We start from the raw sequence: 21,197 nt of genomic DNA, 5'->3' as shown, positions 1-21,197 counted from the left end.
GGGGGGACACAGGGATGGCCGTCCTCTGAGAGTCACTCCCCAGGCCCAAGGAAAAGATGCAGGTGTGGGGGGACTACATCCTTTTGTCAGCCTCCAGCTTTATTCCAGGTGTGCTCTGCCGTTTTCTTACCATGAAAGCCTCCCCCAGCTCTGTCACCCTGATCTCCGTCACCTGGCACGAATTCACCATCCCCCCCTCCTCCTTTCCCTCGACCTGGCTACCCTGGTCTTCCCTCCACCCACCTCAGTGGGTGGGCTCTGGAAGCCATGGCTACGTGCTAGAACCCTTCCACCTCAGCACAGGTGACCCTGCTGTGATCCTGTGGTGCCAGTTCTCCCAAGGTCCCCCACCAGGAAGCCCACCACAGCCTGCTCCTCTTTGTCTAGGCTCGCCTTTCCCTACCCACCCTCAGAGCCCTCATGGACCATGCACACAGCAGGCACTCTCTAAAGGCTGGTCAAATTGGGTTGAGTCTCTGAATATTACCTCTAAAGTGCCATGGACAAGATCAAAATTTGACAATAATTCATACACCCATTCTCCACTCTTGCTAGGCCCCGAGGCCTGGGATAAGCAGGACAAGGTGTTTTGGTCTCCAGGGAGGGCAGGGAGCCGAGCCAGAGAAAGGAGGCCAGCGTGGCCAGGTTCCTGGCCTTTCCCCAACCTCAAGCCTCTTTCCAAACAGAGAAGCTCATTCAATAGCTTTTTTTTGGGAAAGGGAAAAATGACATTTTGAAACATTACTGTGAAAAATTAATTTAAGTCTAAAGCGTCAGAGACATTTTGCAAACAAAACCAGGGCATTTTTATGGCTGGTGACTGCCTGAGTTTAAGCCCCCAGGCACCTCTGACCAACCAACCAACAGGCCCAGAGGGCACAGCAACTACACCCACCTGAAACTGCTCTCCTGGGGCAAAACATGGCCTGACTCCAGAGCCCAGGGGGACAGGAGAGTAATCACAGGCGTGCAAAGCCATGGCAGCCCCCAGACTTCCCAGGCAGGGTGACCTTTTGTCAACTTCGGACAGGAGCACAAATGTACAGTAACTCTGGATGGGTCTTGATTGGATCAAAATCCCATCGGAAAATGGCGGGGGAGGGAAGGCAATAAAACCTCCAGAATTGATATTAAACCACTGACATTTCACAAACGGAGCAGCGCTGGCAGCTGCCAGTCTATCGGCAGGAGGAACTCTAAGGGGCAAGTCAGGCATGAAGGTCACAGCAGTGCTGAGGAGCCTCTCCCAGGCCCAGCCATCAGCATGCAGGGGGCGAAGGCCTAGATGGCCAGGGCCCAGCCTGCTCGGGCCTGGGTGGGAGGCTGTGTGACAGTCCTTCTGGACCCACAGGTTTGCCCAGGTGCACCCCAGAGGGGGAGATGAGCTGAATGCCAGAGCCATCCAGACTGGACACTGAGCTCTGAAGCCAAAACTGATGTTAAACCTGGAGCTTGTGCCTGTCTCCCCTGCTCACTGTAGCCTCACAGTGGGGAGGAGCCACCATCCAGGATGAAACCAAGATAGATACTCCTTTGATAACAGCCTGGGCCTGAAACTCGCCATGAGCAATGCAATTGCCTCGGCTTCCTGCGACCCAGCACCCACTGAACACCTGTCACATGCCGGGCAGGTACAGACCACTGTTCTTTTCCTGCCTGTAACCCCACTTGGGCAGAAACAGCCCAAGGATGCTTAGTCTTTGTTTCCATTTGTGGGTGTGTCTCTGCCCCCTTCTGGGCTGAAATGAAGATTCCCTGCAGGCAGGATGCTGTGGGTTCCCTGGCACCTTTAAGTCAGTGCCCACAGAATGTGCTGGGCAAGTGATCAGGTTCTCAGGACAAGCCACCTGCATAAATGCTTGAGGTGAAGCAAGCCTGTAAATTCTCCCACTCATTCCATCTCTCCAGATAATCCCCAAGCCCAATCAATCCTGTCTCTGACAAGCAAACAAAGAGCCCCAGGCTCAAGGGATCCATGTGGTGACACTGACATAGTAATGACGGGCCAGACCCTGGGACTGCAAGCCAGGCCTGCTCTGCAGAGTGCACACAGGCAGGGGTGCCCACCTTCCTGATGGCCTTGAGGCCTGCTGAAGCAGGGGCTCCTTTCAGGTCTCTATGCCATGCGGGGGTTAGAACCTGCTGTTCTCTTCCTGGAAGGGAACAGACACCCAGCTGTGAGTTTGCCACCTGCCTCCTCCACGTCTTAGGGTCACTCAGTCATTGCTTCCCTCCCCATTGTCCAGCGCACAGAAAGGGCCATGCCTCAACCAACGCCCCCCACTACCCAGTCCAAAGCCAATGACCTGATATGTGCCCTTTAAGCGGAGTCCTCCTGGGGCCAGACTTCAGGCCCTCATCCCCTGACACTGATGGCAAGTGAATGACTAAACTGGTCAAAAATAAAAGCCCCCATAAATCTGGTATTTTCCTTTAAGCTGTCAGGTACACAGAATGTCCCAGATTATTGATAGAAAAAATTATGTTTGGGCTGCATCTTAAAATCAAAATGCATTACCCCAAATCAGTGTCACTGTACACAGCATGGGTAGGACAGGAAAGGTCAGCTGAGACAAAAATATCAAAACCAAAACTCCAAGAGGACACAAGCATTAAAATAAATAAATTTTGAAAGTGAATTCCTGGAAAAACATTCATTAGGGCTGTAATTTAAAGGTGGTTTCACAAGAGGCCAAGCAGTCTTTTTAAATAGCTCTTTCTGTAGTGCCTTTGAAAGTCCAGTGAATCCATCCACAAAATGGTATTGACAAGTACTGCACACCCCAACTTGCAGCCCAGTCATCACAGCACGTGATAATGGCAGGTGTGAGAGCTGAAGGTGGCCACAAGCAAGCCCCCTGGCACAGCCAAATGGGCAGGTCAGGTAGGTTGAGGGCCTCTGGTCACCACTTACCAGGAGGAGGGTTCACCTCCAGACCCCTGTATGCAGTGATCCTGCAGGCATTTCGGAACCCATGGATGGAGAGAGGGAGGGAAAAACCTTGCAGCCCAAAGGGTGGTGTCTGTCAGTTCCTACTGATGAGCAGTCAGGATTGGAGATGGAACAGTTCTGAAATGTTCTCACAAGCCCATCAGTGGAAAACTGGCTTCATATCACATGACCAACATTGTCTCCAAACAGGGCATCTTTGTGGGCCCCAAGAGACACTGGCAGTTGGTAGGAATGAGTGGCTGTGTCTCCAGGGAGAAGTCTCCCCTGGGAAAACAACACATGTGCTCCATCACAGATGCCTTCTTTAAAGCCTCCAACTGAGATCATATCCCACAACAGTGCAGCAGGGGGAACTGGCTTCATTGCAGGAGAGGGGCAGTCAGGCATTGGCGAGGACTGGCACTATCTGCAGCCTGGTTTCCACTAGCCAAAGGGCTAGATCAAAGAGGCCAAAGCCCATGCCCTGCCACCAGGAGACCCTCAGCCAAGCAAAGGCTAAGTGCCTCTTCCTTCACCTGGAACAGTGCTCCAACATTCCCTGAGCCCTGAGCATGGGACAGGCCCTGCTGAGAGCTAAAGACTCAGAGAAAAAAGATGCAGCAGCTGCCCTCAGAGTCTACAAGTGGGAACAGAAGAACAAACAGACCTTTTCAGTACAGAGCTGCTGTGCACTGCTGAGCAAGCAGGGAAGAAGCCACCAGGCTAGTTCAGGCTCTATGCCAACTCCAGGTACAGGGTCCAGAATCTCACCTACAGTAGGGATAATCTGGGTGTTTGGTTAAGATTTAGGGCCCCAGAGTAAGACAGACCTGGGTTGAAGCCTTACTCATCTGCTTACTAGCCATGTGACCTTGGGCTAGTTCCTTAAGTCTCCGAACTTCAGCCACCGCATCTCTAAAATGGGGTGAAATCACAGTGTCTACCATACAGGATTGTTGTAGGGGTTAAATGAGCTAGTTTATTCACCTTCACCTCACAAAAAATTATCGAGCTCCTACTCCATGCCAGACCTGTTCTGGGTGCTGGAGATACATCAGCAAACAAAGCAGTCAAAGAGCCCCATCCCAGTAGAGACTACAAACCACAAAGAAGCAGCACGATAAGTGAATACACCGTACCATGTGTCAGAAGGTGGTTAGTGCTGAGGAAAGGAGGAAAAGGAGAGCAGGATGAGGGGCTGAGAGTGCTGGGAGGCAGTGTAGACTGCAGTATTAAGATGGTGGTGCCAGTGGGCCCCATTGAGGAGGCAACTTCTCAACAGATATCCCAAGAACATGACAGAGAGTGAACCAGGTATCTGGGGAAGGAGTAGCCCAGTCAAATGATGCAGCTGGTGCAAAGGTCCTCGGGTGGGAGCATACCCAGTGCACTACATTGTAAGGAGGCCAATGCAGCTAGAGGTGTGTGATCAAGGAAAGGACAGAAAACACAAGATAAGAACAGCACAGTGGAGAGGAAAGGCATATAGTCTGACCTTGCCAGCCATTGCAAGGCCCTGGTGTTATCCTGAGTGAAAAGGGAGCCACTGCAGGGTTTTGAGCAAAGGAAGAGTGATCTGATTTCTGTTTGAGAAGGATCTCATGATTTTCATGTTGAGAACTAAGGCATGGAAAGTATGTAGCCAGTGCCTGATATATGAAAAGCATGTGAAAAGGCATAGCTATTATCCTGATTAATGATAACACCAACTCATGCAGTGAGCAAGTAACCCTTTACCCCACAAACCTTTAAAAGCTTCACAAACCTTAAAGGTAACCAAGGTATATCTATCTCCCTCTAGCTGCAGGAATTATCCCCTTGTGCATCCCTGATCACTGGCCATCCATCTGTGCTTGTATCTTGTATCAGGACAGGAGATTGCTGCCTTTCCAGGCACTTTCCACTGCACAGTGGGCTAGTTCTTGCCATCAGAATCCTGCTTGCAATCAATGAATCTGCTTTCCTAGAATCCCACCAAGATCCTGAATCTGTATAGCGCAGTGCAAGTCTGCCCCCTCCCTTTAGAAGCTGAGGACAGCAATGGGGCCCTGCAGAGTCTTACATTCAGCAATCCAAGGCAGTTTCTTAAAGAAGGTGGGATTTCTAAGGGAAAGCTCCTTTGTCCAGGGAGGGGGAGTTACGGGGGAATGAAACGACAGGAGGTAGATGGCAACTGCCTCTTTGGGCTGGGGCCTCTTGGAGGAACTGCAGGTAGAGAAGGAAAGCCCTAGACATTCCTCCCTTCCTGGCCAGAGACCTTGGCAAACAAGGGCTCAATTGATGAGCATCAATAACCTGACGGGACAGGAATGACTCCTTGACCACAAATGAGGATACTGACACCCAGGCCTGGGAGGGGCAAAGGGCACTGTCTAGGGGGCACCTTGCTGGTAAGGACAAAGCTTACAAAGGGCCTGGAACTTCTGCCCCTCTGAGGCTTTGCCCTTGGCAGCTGGACCAGGTCTGCTGCTGGGAAGTATTTGCTGTCTTGTTTTCCTTCTCTGTGGTTCTTGGGGAACCCTCTTGTGGTGCCCCCAAGAGTCAGGTGAGGAAGGGAAAACAGACACCTAAGTGAAGGGTGCTTACTCCAACCGCAGGTCAGAGCTGAGAAGCTAGGAGCAAGGGGATAGGGGCAGAGATACCGAAACCCACTGCCTGAGGACTTCAGTGGGAAGGGAAGCAAGAGAGCCTCACACACAGCTTTGGGACTCGCCCCTACAACTGTGTGCCTGTGCGAACCACAGGCCCGCCCTACATTTCCCTTTGGGGACAAGGCCGCACAAACGCACAGGGCCGGGGAGGGGCAGGCTCTGGGTGAAGGCTGGGAAAGGTACAGTGATGAAGGGGATGCGGGGGATGGGCTCCGAAACGCGGCTGCGGACCCAACCGTTCCCTTTAACTGCTCCGGGATTCCCCCTTAAATCCGGTAAAGGGAGTACCAAGACCAGAGAAGAACGCGTGGGGACGGAAGGCCAGCGATCGAGGTGCAGGAATCCCAACCCCGCCCGGAAACCTCCGGGGCCCTGAGTCGTGCCTGCGCTCCCCACCCCACCCCACCCCACCCCCGCCGCCTCTGCCGTCACTCACGGCCGCTGCTCGCTGGCTCGCTCGTGCGCTCTCAGCGCCACAGGCACCTGCTGGCCGGACGCTCTGCGCTCACTTCTCGCTCGCACACTGCAGACTCCCGGTGCTGCCGCCGTCACCCGGCCTAGTCCCCGGCCCAGCACAGCGCTCCGCCCTTCTCTCGGGTCCCCGGCGCCCACCCACCAGTCATGGCCTGGGCCTGGGACAAAGAGCGGTGCAGCTCTTTGCCCAAACCGGGGTAAGGAGTTGAGGGCGGGGGACTGCGGAGAGAGCCTTGGGACACGCGGGGTGCAGGGATAAGCGGCAGGCTCTGGCAATGGAGATCGGGAAGAAGCCAGGGAGAGTTTGGGTGAGAGGACCCCCAGCCAAAGCAAGTGCCGGGCGGGGCTGCGCTCCACCCAGAGGGACTATGGTCCCTCCAAATGACCTCCGCGGGGGTGAGCGCTCCAAGGCGGGGGCGGTGCCGCTGTGGAAGGGGAGGAGAGGGGAGGGCGGGGGTGATGTAGCGGTGGAAGCGGCTTGACGCCCAGCCACTGACCGCCCCTTCCTTTCCCTTCCCCTTCCCCTCCCCCTCTCCTCGCCTCTCTCCGGCTCTGGGTCCGCCACGCCGGACCTGCTTTCCCGGCGCTGCGCTGGGTCGGGTGCTGGGTCGGACGCCAGGTACTCGCGCCGCGGCTGAGCGCCCACTCGCGTTGCGGAAAGAGCCGCCGAGGGACCGGCGGGGGCTGCGGCGGGGAAGCTCGGCGGGACCCGGAGGAGGTGGCAGTCGGGAGCCAAACCAGGAGACCGGGAGGCGCGCACTCCCTTGGCCAGGGATGGGTCCTGGCGCGGCCCAGCCTCTGCCCGGCCCGCGGGGCAGAGACTGAACTGCAGTTCCCCATCGTTCTGCGGACTGCCGGATAGAGAGAGTCACGGACCTATAGCCAATAACCTCCCGGCGGGACCTCGCGCTCCGCGCACCCCGCGCAGCGCCCCCCTCCGGAGCCCCACCGGGCAAGCGGGCGAGGGAGCGGGACTGATTGGCGGCCGCCGGCGGCGGGGGAGGGGGCGCCGCGCAAGGCCATGGCAGGCTCGGAGGCGTCCTAGCCCGAGCCCGAGCCGGATCCAAGCCCACGCTGCCGCCACCTCCGCCTCTCCGCGCCCGGGCCCCCGCCGCCACCGCGCCCCCCGCGGGAGATGGAACAGCGGAACCGGCTCGGCGCCCTCGGATACCTGCCCCCGCTGCTGCTGCACGCCCTACTCTTCGTGGCCGACGGTGAGCGCGGGAACTTTGCTGCCGCGGGGGGCTCGGGGGGTCCTTGCCGGAGCCACCAGAGCCATCCTGTCCTGGTCGCCACGGAGAAGGAGGAGGAAAAGAAGGGGAAGGCTTCACAGTCTCCAGCAATCCCGGTGTGCAGCCAGGGCCCGGAGGGATAGGGGGAGGACAGCAGTAAAGGGTCGCCGCAGCGGCGGCACCGGTGCCCGGGTCATTATGAGAAGAACCGATGCTCCAGCTGCGGAGAGGCGGCTTGCGGGACGCGGGAGTTGAAGTGCCCCAGCCTGGATTAGGTAGTGCCGCCCGGCGCGGGAGTACAGCGTAAACCGCTCCTGCTGCCCCGCCCGATCCGGCGGGATGCAGCCTGCAGCGGTAGACGGTCTCTGCTGTGGCCCGGTAGCTGCTCAGCCCAACTTTGGTAGTGCCTGGGCCACGCGTATAGCAGGGAGGAGGTTGGTGGGAAGCACAGGACAGCGAGCCGGGGACTCAGTCTCGCCTCCGGTGGCCCCAGGCCTCCGCCCCACAGCTGGTCACGCCTCTCTCTTCCCCCGCCCCCAGCTACATTTACCGAAGTCCCCAAAGATGTGACAGTACGGGAGGGAGACGACATCGAAATGCCCTGCGCGTTCCGGGCTAGCGGAGCCACCTCATATTCGCTGGAGATTCAGTGGTGGTACCTCAAGGAGCCGCCCCGGGAGCTGCTTCACGAGCTGGCGCTCAGCGTGCCCGGCTCCCGGAGCAAGGTAACCGCCGCCCAAGCGGCGCCGGTGATCCCCGGCCTAGGCTGGGGCGGTTGGGCTAACCCCAGCCAGGAAGGTAGGGTGCAGCCCTGTGGAGCAACCCATCTTCCACCCTCCCGGTCCCTACAACACGTTCAACAACAGCAGTTGTTACCCACAGGTTGTGTGAATTCGTTCCCGTCTCCTGAAAGCTCCCAGAGCTCTATGCCTAACGACTAAAAAGCCATACCTCACCCAGGTCACCTGCTCTTGCTTGGAGCTTCGGGCCCAGAGTCTGAAGGGTGCTGGGTGGTCAAGAAGACCGCTAGATCCGGCCAGGCTTTCCCTGCTCTCTCCCACTCTGAGGTCCCCAGGGCCCAGGACCAAGGAGTTAAGTTCCTCCCTGCTGGGATCCAGAGCCCGGCAGAGCAATGTGTACTGAGAAGCCAGTAGGTCACCTCCAGCCTCCACAGGATCAGAGGGACGGCCCCACTGCCAGTCTACCTCTTAAACCATCGTCTTACACACACACACACACACACTCACACACCTACCCTCTACCCACGGTCCCATCGGAGTTAATGCTCACGTCTCCCACTGGGTCCTGTCCAGATACACCAGCCCCTCCATTCAGCTTTTCACAAAATTTTGAGAAACGCAGCAGGGAATGAGGACGCTCTGCGGAAGGAAGGTGGGCTTTCCTTCCCGCCCCGGTGGCAATCCGGCCTCCCCTCTTTGGCCGGCATATGTGCTAGGGCAGCCCCTTGGGCAAGCTCCGTACTAGCTTCAAGCCCTGCTTCCCTCCGGGTAAAATTCCCGGAAATCCTGATGTCCTTCGTGCCCTCAGCCCCAGCTACATCCTGAGTGGTTTCCAGTCCCAGTCCGCGCGCGGCGTGTCCCCGTATGGGTGGCGCATCTGAGTTCTCCGAGCCTGAAGGCCGAAAGCCTAATGTCTCTCTCTCCCTCTTTGCCTTTTAGGTAACAAGTAAGGATGCAACTAAAATCAGTGTAAGTGTGGAGCCCAGGGCGGGCCGCGGGAGACCCCTTCTGGCCGCCTCGCGCCCCGCAGCTTTTTCCCTTTTAGAAAGGCTCCGCGACTGTGCGTTGTAGAGCCCTGCTCGCAGCTCTGTATTGTCTGGAGCTCGGCGTGTCGCGGCGCCATCTGTCGCCGTTAGTGGGATCGGGTTCCCTTTTGTGTAAATCAGGGCGCCCAGGCCCGGAACCCCTTCCTCCGCTCCATGCTCCTGTGTAAAACCGTCCTGTGTCGGGACAGGGCTGTCAGGCCCCTGCGCGTCTGCCTGCCTCTCCTCTGCGGGCACTGCTCCCAGCAACTGAAGCGCGCTGCTCCTCGCCTGGCTGCCACCCGCGCTCTGGGTTGTGCGCCCCACCCCCACGCACGCCCGGCGCCCTCTGCTGCAGCCCTCTCTGTTCCAAATGGGTTGCGAGTCTAGGTGCCGGGTGCCCTGGGCTCTCTGGGGAGGAGGAGCCGGAAGTCTTGCCCGGCTGCGCGGGGCCAGGGTCATGGTGTTCGTAACTCAGGTAGGAGAGGCACCCGAGCTTTCCCAACTGGTGCGTGGAAGTATCAGGGCCTGGAGATGCCCAGGCCCTCCTCATGCGCCCATTTCAAGGTGAGGGTTTGCTGGGTGCTTGGTGAGGGCTACAGAGCGGTTGCTTTCCCTCGTCTCCAGAGAACCGCGGGGAGAAGCGCTTCGTCGGGAACCTCAGGCTGCTGCGCAAAAAAAACAGATTCATAACTAGCAGGGGACCAGGGGGTGCGGCCGCAGTCTCAGCGTCTCCTGCCTCCTTGGAAGGGCGGAAGGTTAGGGAGCAGGTATATACGCGTATTTTGAGAACAGGCGGCTTTCCTTCAGACACCGCTCAGGCCCTCCGGATTCTAGAATAAAGGAATGTTAGTGAGAGTAGATATGGAGGGCCAGAAATGAGGCCACACCGGAAAGACGTGGGATGATTGGCGATAGGAGCCTAATCTGAGGTTTCTCCAAGGTGCAGGAGGGAGGAAGGAGGGTGGGTTCTGCGCTTTGAAGTGAAAGCTCTGGGAAGACGTGAACCTTTCATTTATGTGGGCAGGGGGATGCAACATGAGGCGTTCGGCTAAGGTGATAGAAAACTGGGGACACGGTGCAATGGGCAGGGTGCCACCCAGGGTCCAATCAGAGTTGGGAGCCCCCGGCCCCTGCGGAGACACGGAATGACAAGCAAACTGGATGATAGGTCTGAGAAGTGCTGGGGTGCTGTGGCATGGGGGAGCAATGGCAGGAGTGGGTGTGGCTGTACCGCACTGGTCCGGGACAGCAAGTTGTGGGCCTGCCCATCCCAACCTCTGACCCGAGACCCCGCTCTCTTGCAGACGGTGCGGGTCCAGGGCAATGACATTTCGCACCGACTGCGGCTGTCAGCCGTGCGGCGGCAGGACGAAGGCGTGTACGAGTGCCGCGTGTCGGACTACAGCGACGACGACACGCAGGAGCACAAGGCCCAGGCGCTCCTGCGCGTGCTCTCGCGGTTCGCGCCGCCCAACATGCAGGCCGCCGAGGCCGTGTCCCACATTCAGAGCAGCGGTCCCCGTCGCCACGGCCTCGCCAACGCCAATAATGCGGTCTCCGCGGGCCGCGCCACTTCCGAGCCCGACCGCGGCGACAAAAGCCCGCCTCCCGGAAGTCCTTCCGCCATCCCTGGTCCGCGAGTCCCTGAGGCCCCCGCGGCGTCCTCGGCCCACGCAGCCACCACCACCGTCGCGGCCGCGGCCGCTGCTTCGTCAGCGTCACCCCCACCCTACCAGGCGGTCCTTCTGCGCCAGAAGCACGGCTCGGGTAAGGGTGGGTGCAGAGTTGGGGCGCGCTCACGCGGGGGCTGCGGGTTGGCGTCCCTAGCTGGCTCTCCCAGTCGGGCAGCCCCACTCGGGTCATTTGCGTATGCTTAGTGCTTCATTGTTCACTTGGGTGCCCTCAGGGCGCGTTTTCCACACCCGCACTTAGGCCCTCTTTTTGTTGCTTTCTTGTCTTTATTGTTGGCTGCTGGAAGCATTCACCACAGGTACTTATGACTGTGGAGGCTGTCCAGCCACTGACCTCTGGGTACACGCGAGGCTGAGGCTTGGGGACCCCTCTCTTGAGTTTAGAGAACTGGACCCCGAGGGCTGTGCCGGCACACCAGGACTTCTTCTTTCCTGGAGCCCTTAAGGGCAGAGGGTGGGATACTAGCTTGCCGTGGAGAGGGAATTCAGGCCTTGTAAGTCTGGACGCTGCTTGACTCTGTGGAACAGATGGACCTTGTCTAAGGCGGGGTGGGTGGGCCTGGCTGTATAGCCTCTGCTTTCTTTGGTTAAGTTCAGGAGGATGGTCCTAGACACAGACTCTGCTACCAATAGCCACTCCAGTTCCCTTTGAGCCCTCCTGGAGGGGTTGTGGAGGGAGGATGGAGCCTTACCATTGTTAGGAGGGCACCCAGAGGTTAAGGCCTGCTTTCCTAGGGAGCTGGGAGGGTTGGTGGGGAGAGAAATGAGAGGGCAGTTAGAGAGCAGCACAGGAAAACGGACTGACTGATAGGACAGGCAGCCTTGGGGCAGGAGGGGCTACTTGGCAGTAATAGGGTGAAGATTTATGGAGGATGTAGGAGCCTACTGCCCAGGGTGTCTTTCCTCCCAAAGCATTCCCCACTCCTTCCACCTGCTCAAAAATGGGTTTCAGAGATGGGCTCAGATCCAGTGTTCACTCCCCATCTGATTTTAGGCAAGTCACTGCCTCTCTGAACCTCAGTTCTCAGTCTTGTTTGATGTGTTGTCCCTCAGAGAGCATCTCTACTGGCCTAGCAGCACTGGGAGTCTGAGTTCTGGGACAGTGACATATAAACCTTCCCACTGGGGAGGAGTACACTGTCATACCCTACTCTCAAGGTTCTCAATGTGCAGACCACTTGTTACCCTCATCAGAGATTGTTAAGAACATAGGCTCCTGGGTTTTCTGATTAATCCAAAGTGACAGGTATCCTAGCCTACCTGTCTGGCTAATTCTTAAGCCTTCAGTTGAGACCCTGCCAGTCTGTCTTCCACATCAGTTCAGTTATTTCTTACTCAGTTACATCCCCTGTGGAGACTGCTGGCTGGATCTGGAGTCCTCATTCCTATTAGGCTCCACGTAGCAACAGGCTATGGGATGAGGTGGGTCAGCGGGGACCTGTGAAGAGCCTTTCCCCAGACAGCCCCAAGCTCCCCTACCTGACTTGGAACTTTCTATCCCCCTTACTAGTTTAAGGTAATACTTGCTGCTGTGACAAGAAACCCCCAAATGCCAGTGGCTTAACACAATTCAAATGTATTATTTCTGGTTCATATCAAGTGCTGCTCTGGAGTTGCGGGTGTGGTAGCTCTGTTCCATCCAGGGACCTACACTGACTGAGACTCTACCATCTTCCACGAGTAGCTTCCAAGGTCACTCTGGGCATCGAAATATGGTCAGTAGACAAGAGAAGAGAGAATGGAAGCAGCCCTTCTCAGCACAGTACTGTGAGAGGACCAACCCTAATGCTCCATACAATAAGGCATACACTGTGTTTAATGAATTGGCTGCTTTCTTATGCATTTAGAATGTATATATCATTCTTAAAAGACTGAGAAAATAGCCACTCACATAATTTTGGTAGGGCTTAATTCTCTCAGAGAAAAGCTAGTGTAGAGAATGGCAAGGGAAGTTTTTAAGAGCCCAGCCTACATACAAGTGGTAAATATTACTTCCACCCTCATCCACTGGCCAGAACTCAATCACATGATCCAGCATAGATGCAAAGCAAGCTGGAAAAGTTAGTCCTTGGATTGTCAGCTGTTTTCGAGCTTCATCCCTCCACAACAGAAAGAGAGTGTTAGCCATCTCTATCTAGCACACAACAGATTCAATGAAAAAGTACTTACTGATTTGTAGAGTGATTGGCTTAGTTGATACTGGTTGGTGATAAAAGGCCTTTCTGTCCTGTTCTCCTGGGCCTCAGCAAATAAGTGTGTGTCTCAAACTGGAGCATTCCTCTGATATTCCATAGACCATGAGTAGAGCAGCAAAGCAGAGGATTTGGAAGGCAGAAGCCTAAATGTGAGTTGTGCCTCTGCCACTTGTTGGCTGTCTTACTTTTTTTTTTTTTTTTTTTTAGACAATTATTTTTTATTGAAGGGTAGTTGACGCACAGTATTACATTACATTAGTTTCAAGTGTACAACACAGTGATAAAACATTTATATACATAATTCTAGGTTCCAGCTATCACCCTACCGAGCTGTTACAATATCTTGACTATATTCCTTATGCTATACATTACATCCCGGTTACTTATTTATTTTACCATTGGAAGTCTGTCCTTTTTTTTTTTTTTTTTTGTGAGGGCATCTCTCATATTTATTGATCAAATGGTTGTTAACGACAATAAAATTCTGTATAGGGGAGTCAATGCTCAATGCACAATCATTAATCCACCCCAAGCCTAATTTTCGTCAGTCTCCAATCTTCTGAAGCATAACGAACAAGTTCTTACATGGAGAACAAATTCTTACATAATGAATAAGTTACATAGTGAACAGTACAAGGGCAGTCATCACAGAAACTTTCGGTTTTGCTCATGCATTATGAACTCTAAACAGTCAGTTCAAATATGAATACTCATTTGGTTTTTAAACTTGATTTATATGTGGATACCGCATTTCTCTCTTTATTATTATTATTTTTAATAAAATGCTGGAGTGTTAGGTAGATACAAGATAAAGGTAGAAAATATAGTTTAGTGTTGTAAGAGAGCAAATGTAGATGATCAGGTGTGTGCCTATAGACTATGTGTTAATCCAAGCTAGACAAGGGCAATAAAACATCCACGTATGCAGAAGATTTCTCTCAGAACGGGGGTGTGAGGTTCTAAGCCTCACCTCTGTTGATCCCCAATTTCTCACCTGATGACCCCCCTGCAACTGTGCCTGTCTTAGGTTGTTCCTCCCTTGAGGAATCTTACCCATCTCTGGCTAACCAGTCATCTTCCGGGGCCATACAGGGAAATGTAAAGTTGGTAAGTGAGAGAGAAGCCTTATTGTTTGAAATGGTTAGCTTTTATTTCTTTGCATATTTATGCCCTGTGGCTTCTATGCCCAGCATTTGTCTTAAGGTAGCTTTACCACTTGGAAGAATTATGATACTCGGTAAATTTGATATGAGGCACGAATTCTATTTAAGGGTTGTAATTAGGAAGGAAGAAGAAAAGCTATAGAAGTAGCAGGCGGAAGAAAACATGGGAAGATTGATTATTTCTTTGACATATCTTCTTGTAGAGTAACTTCAGCATGTATAGGTTTTAAGCTACTACTTAAATTGCGCACACACATTAACATAATAGGAGTATAGTTACATAACCAAAGCATATCTGTAATTACCAGCCATCTCCAGTGAAACCAAGAAAACCAGTTAGGCACCTTAGGCATTTGTGAAAACTTATCTATGATATGGTGGATATTGTCCAACTGAACTTGAACAGTCTGAGAGAAATCAGACAAATTAAAACAACCCATTCCTGGGGAATGTTCACATCCCTTATGTTCTTTTAACAGTAAATAGTCTGTAGTTGTAAGATTTTGGAGGGCTACAATTTGCACTTCTCCTAATTCTTGGTTGATTTCCAACAGTATAGATCCAGTCAAATTTGTTGTTTTACTGTATGCACAGGCCAGCTTAGATATCTCCTTCATTCCCACGGCAAGTCCAGGAGCTGGTGGGATGAGTGCATCTACAGCTGTAGCAGTGCGTGGATCTTTGTTGGGGTTTTTTGCTGATCATCTTCTGGCATGAGTCTTCCAGAGAGTGCTGATGTTGGAAGTTCTCTTTCATATCGTATCTTAGTTCATTTTCAGGGTAGCCCAATTAGGCTTTGATCCTCTGTATAAATACAAACAGACCCTTTGCCTACATTTTTATATGCCCTTTATACCCTTGTGTAGAAATCATTGGAGGTTACCACACAGGAACTGCCCTTTTTTGTTTTGTTTTGTTTTGTTTTTGGTATCACTAATCTACACTTACATGACGAATATTATGTTTACTAGGCTCTCCCCTATACCAGGTCTCCCCTATAAACCCCTTTACAGTCACTGTCCATCAGCATAGCAAAATGTTGTAGAATCACTACTTGCCTTCTCTGTGTTGTACAGCCCTCCCTTTTCTCCTACCCCCCCATGCATGTTAATCTTAATACCCCCCTACTTCTCCCCCCCTTATCCCTCCCTACCCACCCATCCTCCCCAGTCCCTTTCCCTTTGGTACCTGTTAGTCCATTCTTGGCTGTGTTACTTTAAGCAAGTGGCTTCACATCTCTGAACATATTTCTTCATCTGTAAAATAGACAGAGTTGAGTGTGGGAACTGCTGCATAAATGTTCATAATTATCATCACAGCCATTACATGCTCTGACAGAAGAGGAGAGATGAAGGACATAAAGCTGAGTGGTTGGTAGTTGGAGGCCAAGCTGTGGAGAACCTTGAATGCCAAGTGGAGCCAACTGGGACCATTAAAGGCCAAGGTCAAGGAAGTGCCATGCAAAAGAAATCTTTGAGAATAAACACAAAAATGTCAGTGAGGCAAAGGTCACAAGCTTATTCCTGCTTGAATCTCCCTCTTCTCCTGGCCAGAGCCTGACACCCTGAGCCCAATCAAGGCTGATCTAACTGTGCACGGCAGGGCTGGTCAGATCTCCTCCAATCTCAGGATTGGCCACAGGGCAACTCATCCCCACAGCAGGGGACCCAGCCGTGGAAGGTGGCACTAGAGGGTGCTCTTCTTCCTAGAAAGTCTGGGGGTCCTCAGGGCAGCTCGGTTCTGATGACACAGTGCCAAGAGCCTTCAAGCAGGTGGGACCTTGGACTCCCACCAACCACAGGGAAGCACATTAATACCCACATACATCAGAGCAACAGCCCAGGCCAGGGGCTCCTCTGCCCTCCCTGGAGTGGGAGGTAGGGTTCATTTACCTCCAGAAGCACAGCCAACTGGGCTCCCAGCAGTACTGACAGGGCAGTGCCACTAGGAGAAGAGGTATGGTAACCCCTAAAGTCTCTGTCACCCAAAACCCTTGCCAGCCCCTGAACAGGCCAGGAACCATGCAGACACTTCTCAGAAAGAACCCCAAGTTTCTCTCCAGCTCCCTTTCAGAAGACCAGCAAGGTGGGCTTTCAGCTGGAAGATCAGAAAACCAGTGTCCTCTGCTCCTCAGGTTAAGCCCTTGGAAGAGTCATGTGCAATGGGCACCTGAGTGTCCTTTCTGGGCATGTGGAAATGGGTTAAATGACTTCTAATCCACAGACATACCCAAATTGTCTTGATCCCAAGGAGGTACAATGCTGCCTTATGTGTCCCATCTCACCCCACCGCCCAGGCTGTGGGCTGTCAATGGGGCGAAGCATGCAGACCATGTTTTGTGTGGCAGGCATTAACCTTTCTGTAGGGCTGTGTCATTAAGCAGCCCAGGGTCCTGCTGAGCCTCCCAGGGATGCAGCAGGCCAACTGATTGCTCAGAGGCACCAGCAGCATGAGCCAACAGGGAGCTCAAGGCAGCAATCTCAGGCTTGGCCCCTCCAGCTCATGGTTCTCAGCAGCTTAGAGGGGAGGGGACCAGGAAGGACTTTTGCCATGTGGTTAACAGCAAGAGTGTTTGCCGAGGTCAGGGTGCTGGCAAAGTAGATGGCACATTTAAACAGGGTTACGCAGAAGAGGTGATGAGAGTAGTTGTTAAAGGTGTGGACAAGGGTGGGGCAGCCAATGAAGAATGAGTGCTGACCCCAGGGCTAGCCACAGCAGGAGCCATTAGCACCCCCACCTGAAGGAGCAAAGGGAAAACAATTAGCAGAACCCAGAGAGGACTGGGAAGTCTCCCTGACAGGAACTGTGGCCTTGGTAGAGGGATGCAGCCAATCCATAGAAGTCCATGACTTCATGCTCCTCCTGCCCTCCAGTCTCCTGCCAAGGCCTCCCATTAGCCAGACCCTGCTGGGAGCTGAAGGCAAAAGCACCCAGCTGCTGTGGCCTGTAGAAGCCAGTCTCCGGGGACTCAGAGCAGAGTGGAGAAGGTGGATGGTAGATCTTGGGGGGACAAAGGGAATAGCCCAGCTCTCAAGGGGAGGATGATGGATTCCACTCCACCCCAACTCCAGGATAAACCCAGCTGAGTTTCTAATTAAAGAGGTCCTCCCAGAAGGAGGGTTGCGTGCACTCTCCAGCCATTTCAGTTGGCAACTTAAGAAATGGTCCCAGCCCACCGCCCCTAACAATCACCCATGAAGTGGTTGCTCCTTGAAGAAAGTCAGAAAAAGTCCCAGACAATGCTACATTGTTCTGTTTTTTAAGTGACATGCTTTGGTAATGCCAGGAAAAGAGGGGGAAGTACTTATTCAAGTCTCCATCCCTTAGCTACCACAGAGCCAAAACCCTTCCTTTGCCCAGTATGTGCCCAACGCAGCCAAATGCATATTTGCACTAAAAGTTTATGTGCAAAAACTCATTCATTTCACGTCTCATTTGTCAAGAGACATTTTGATATGTGTGCTTAAAAATAGCATGGGCTGGATTAGCACAGCAGAGCCGGCACAGGAGACTGGACCCCTTCTTAGCCACATTCATAAATCTGGCTCCTAATTAATCTGAACGCTGACCTATTTTTCATGAACACTTTGTTGCTGGTTGCCATTTCTAGAAAAAAAAAAAAAACAGAATATCTTCCTGGCAAACCCTTCTAAAGGGAAAAGTGCTGTGGTGAAGCCCACTGAGGCCTCAAAAGAATGCAGTTTGCAACTGAATGGCTTGTTTGTTGGCAAGAGGTTCCCCTCTGCAGGGACCTGGGGATCAGATATATTGCTTGTGAACCTTTAATTAGCCTTGGAGCTCCTGCTCCAAGGAGAGGTGCCCTGGACCCTGCAAAGATCCAGCTAGATGTGGCAAACTGCTGCCTGATACCCACACAGAGAACTGGCTCTCAATATTTCAATTAACCATGAGAGAAAGACAGCCAAGGCCATGGGTGTGACAGCTTTAGAGAGGCTGTTACTGCTGAGAGCCATCAAGGGGAGCATCCTTGGATGTCCCCATGGCAACTGTAGGCCATGCTCCAAGTGAGCTGTGGACATGGTGAAAGCATCACTTTTGACCTGTACCCTGAGTGTGACAAAGATGGAGGAAATGGTGCCAGCATGACCCAGGAGAATCTCCATGCTTCAGGAAGAGTCTCCAGTGAGGCTGACAGGGCCAGGCAGCAGCCACCAGGCCTTCCCATCTCTCTGGACCTACAAGGACCTGAAAGCCATTGCCTTAACTAAACAATTCACTATTCGTTTGAGCTCTGCTTTGACACAGGGATCATAATGAAAGAGAAAATAAATCTGGCAAAAGTTGTCCCAGAGAAGAGATGGCAAGGCTGTCTGAGCATCCTGAGAGAGAAAATTAAAGGATTTCATGTAAAATGGCTGAGCCTCACAGCTGGCAAGAGATGCCTGCATCATCCCTGACAGAGATAATTTGTGTGGTTATCAGCTATGCAGTGTCCTTCTCCCTCGTCAGCCAGTCACATGCTTTTCATGAGTGGTGACCAGCCATGGCAGCCACAGACCCAGGTTGGGGCCATCAAGGGTGCCCATGTAATTCCAGGACACAACTGTCTGTGTCAGTGGGATCCCAAGGAGGAACAGCCCTAATCCAGCAAGGCAGTCAGAGGAGGCTTGCCATGGGCAGTGTGTGATTTCAGTCTTCAAAGAGGCACCTCAGGCTTTATCCTCCTGCTTAGCCCAGTCCTGGAAAAGCGTCTGGAGATCTTGCCTTCCCTTCCCACCAGTGGCCCATGGACTGAGAAAGTCACACCAAATGGAATGGCCTTTGTCCATCAGTAAGTGATCAGGCAGCTCAGTATATAGCCACTCTCTCAGCATCAGGGAGACCCCAAATTAAGGCTAAAATAGCTGCACTATGCATTGTAATTATGATAAATAATCATACCTGCCTTTTACTAAGCAATTAATATATGTGTCATGTATGCATCTCACAGGGTTCCCTCTTTCTGCAGTTCTCCATAACTCCTCCTGTCTCACTTCATCAAAGAGTCCCCTCCCTGGAGCCCAGACCCTTTCCCCAGCTAGGGTGGCAGCCCCTGTGAGAAAAGTGGGCCAGCTTTCTAAATGTCACCAAGAGCCAAACCCACCAAGGAACTTCTCATTAAATATGCCAGGAGCACATTTTTAAAGCTCTGAATATTAAGGATTCCCCAAGCATCCATGGGGATAAATGAGGTCAAGTGCTTTTGTAATACAATATTGATTAGCTCTGCCCCATGTGGACAGAGGCAAGGGCTTGGTGGTCTAAACCCCTGAGCTTAATGGGAGATGCCAGCTTGGTTTTAAGATACCTCTACAGCACTGGGGGTAAGAAAAGTAGTATCTTTTCTATTCCCCCATGCTTTGCTGACAGTTACCTGGCATCTCTTGGAAACTCGTATCCACAGCAGTAAGAAGCTACACTTTGGCTCCTGTAAGAGCTTCAGAAAAGTTTAAGATTACAAGCAAACAGGCCCAGCCCCTGTAACTGCCGGTTGCTTCCTGTTCTTCATGGAGGGTGATGAGCCTCCTTGCCTGGGGTGGGGCTTCAGGGGAAATTAGTCTACTTGTCGGTGGCCCGGGAAGTTGTGCACTAAATACCAGGATGGATTACCCAATTTGGCCTCCTCTGAGTTAGGGTTTAGCTGAGCAGCAAACCATGGAAGTGGCTACAGGAGGTGCTCAGCAGCAGAGGCCCCTCGGCAGCCAGCAAGAGCGTGAGGCCTGCACCACACTCAGGCCTCCGCCCCACCCCATGCTCTCCCTAAGATGGCCCTGGAGAGGCAGGCCTTGTGAAGCTTTGTCCCTAAGTTGGCAGTCCTGGCTGAGGCTGTTTCTGGGAAATATTGGTTATTCACCCCATCATTACTGTTCTCCAGGCTGAAATATCAAAGCTACTTTGGACTGGCTTCTGGTTTTTACGGTTCATGGGGAGTGTTTTGGGGAGCTGGTGTCTATACAAAATAGTCAGAATGGATATTTCAAAAGCCTTTTCCCCAACCACATCGCTCCCCTCAGCCATGCCTGTGCATTCTGACCCTTCTAGCTCAGAAGAGCTGCCAGGAGGGCAGACACTCATGCCCGTGAACAGGGCATGTCCTGAGTGCACCCGGCTAGATGCCTGGTGCCTGTTACAAGGTGAGGCTGGGCAAGATCTGTCATCTCTGGAAATGCCCATAATGGTGGAAGAGACAAAGCATAAACCCGAGGGGGACTGAGAACAGTTCAGGAGAAGTTCTGTTACCACCCTTCTCCAACCACTTCATTCTTCCTCCTGACATTTCAAGTATTCCTTACTGTTCAGCTCATAGGCAAGCCAGGGTGTATGCCACCAAATTCTCTCTATTTCTGGGCTTCACAGGGCTCCAGCTACCAAGAAATCTCAGCATGTGCCTTGTCCTTCTCGCCCTTCATAAATACTGTGCTTCTTATTCTCCACGTAAGTCCAACTGCTTGGATGTAAATCCTGATCCATCACTTCCTGCTCCCCGTGTGTGAGTTCCTATGTCTCTTCTCACCTGGATGGCACCAGTAATCATGCCAGAGGGTGAATGACAGGGTCAGAGGAGATAATCCCCAGTAAAAGTTGAGTAGAACACAGGTCCTGGCACCTAGAAAATGCTCAATAGATGTTGTCTCTCATTATCAGTGCTGTTCATGGGAATGGGATTGACTGTCCAGGATCATTTCATGGCTGAACAAGGTGCTCGGATCTGAGCCTTCACTCTGAGGTGTTTCTCCCTCTGCATATGCTGTGAGCATCATGGGGCTAAAGGTGATGGAAGGGAGCTGATGGGGCTTAAGAACAGAAAGTGCCATCAGATTGCAAATGGCTCAGCAAGTTGCTATTTTTTCCTTTCTCCCTCCATACAATTTTGAGCAGGGAACGTTGGAAATGAGGATGATGCCACATCCTCATCCTCATCTGCTTGTGGCTATTTTCCAAAAGTCAGGTGCTCCTTGGTGAGCAAGGACAAGTTCATTATGGTTTCTCATGTTCCACCCCAAAATCAAACCGCCACCTTTGCGCACCTGCCCAGGGCCTGGCTGGGCACCTGTATTGTTCCTGGCCTCACTTTGCTGTTGTACAGGCTACTC

The 21,197-nt window shown here is 52.9% G+C and overlaps 1 protein-coding gene across 3 annotated transcripts in view; it reads left to right on the top strand.

Annotated features, from left to right (window-relative positions):
* The first annotated feature begins 6,014 nt into the window (after positions 1-6,014).
* VSTM2B (V-set and transmembrane domain containing 2B) overlaps positions 6,015-21,197 on the top strand; it is a 28,819-nt gene continuing 13,636 nt past the window's right edge. Inside the window, exons 1-5 of one of the 3 annotated variants that reach the window (XM_057492962.1) lie at positions 6,015-6,254; positions 6,677-7,271; positions 7,830-8,014; positions 8,969-8,998; positions 10,359-10,821. In XM_057492962.1, coding sequence (XP_057348945.1) covers positions 7,193-7,271; positions 7,830-8,014; positions 8,969-8,998; positions 10,359-10,821 — 757 coding nt within the window. In that variant the 5' untranslated portion in view covers positions 6,015-6,254; positions 6,677-7,192. Of the gene's footprint in view, positions 7,272-7,829; positions 8,015-8,968; positions 8,999-10,358; positions 10,822-21,197 lie in introns of all 3 variants that reach the window. The other 2 variants (XM_057492963.1, XM_036929928.2) reach the window with 2 other exon arrangements.

The sequence above is a fragment of the Manis pentadactyla genome, chromosome 15, assembly GCF_030020395.1.
Source record: "Manis pentadactyla isolate mManPen7 chromosome 15, mManPen7.hap1, whole genome shotgun sequence".
In the NCBI taxonomy this organism is placed as follows: domain Eukaryota; kingdom Metazoa; phylum Chordata; class Mammalia; order Pholidota; family Manidae; genus Manis; species Manis pentadactyla.
This window is presented reverse-complemented; position numbering and strand designations above follow the sequence as displayed.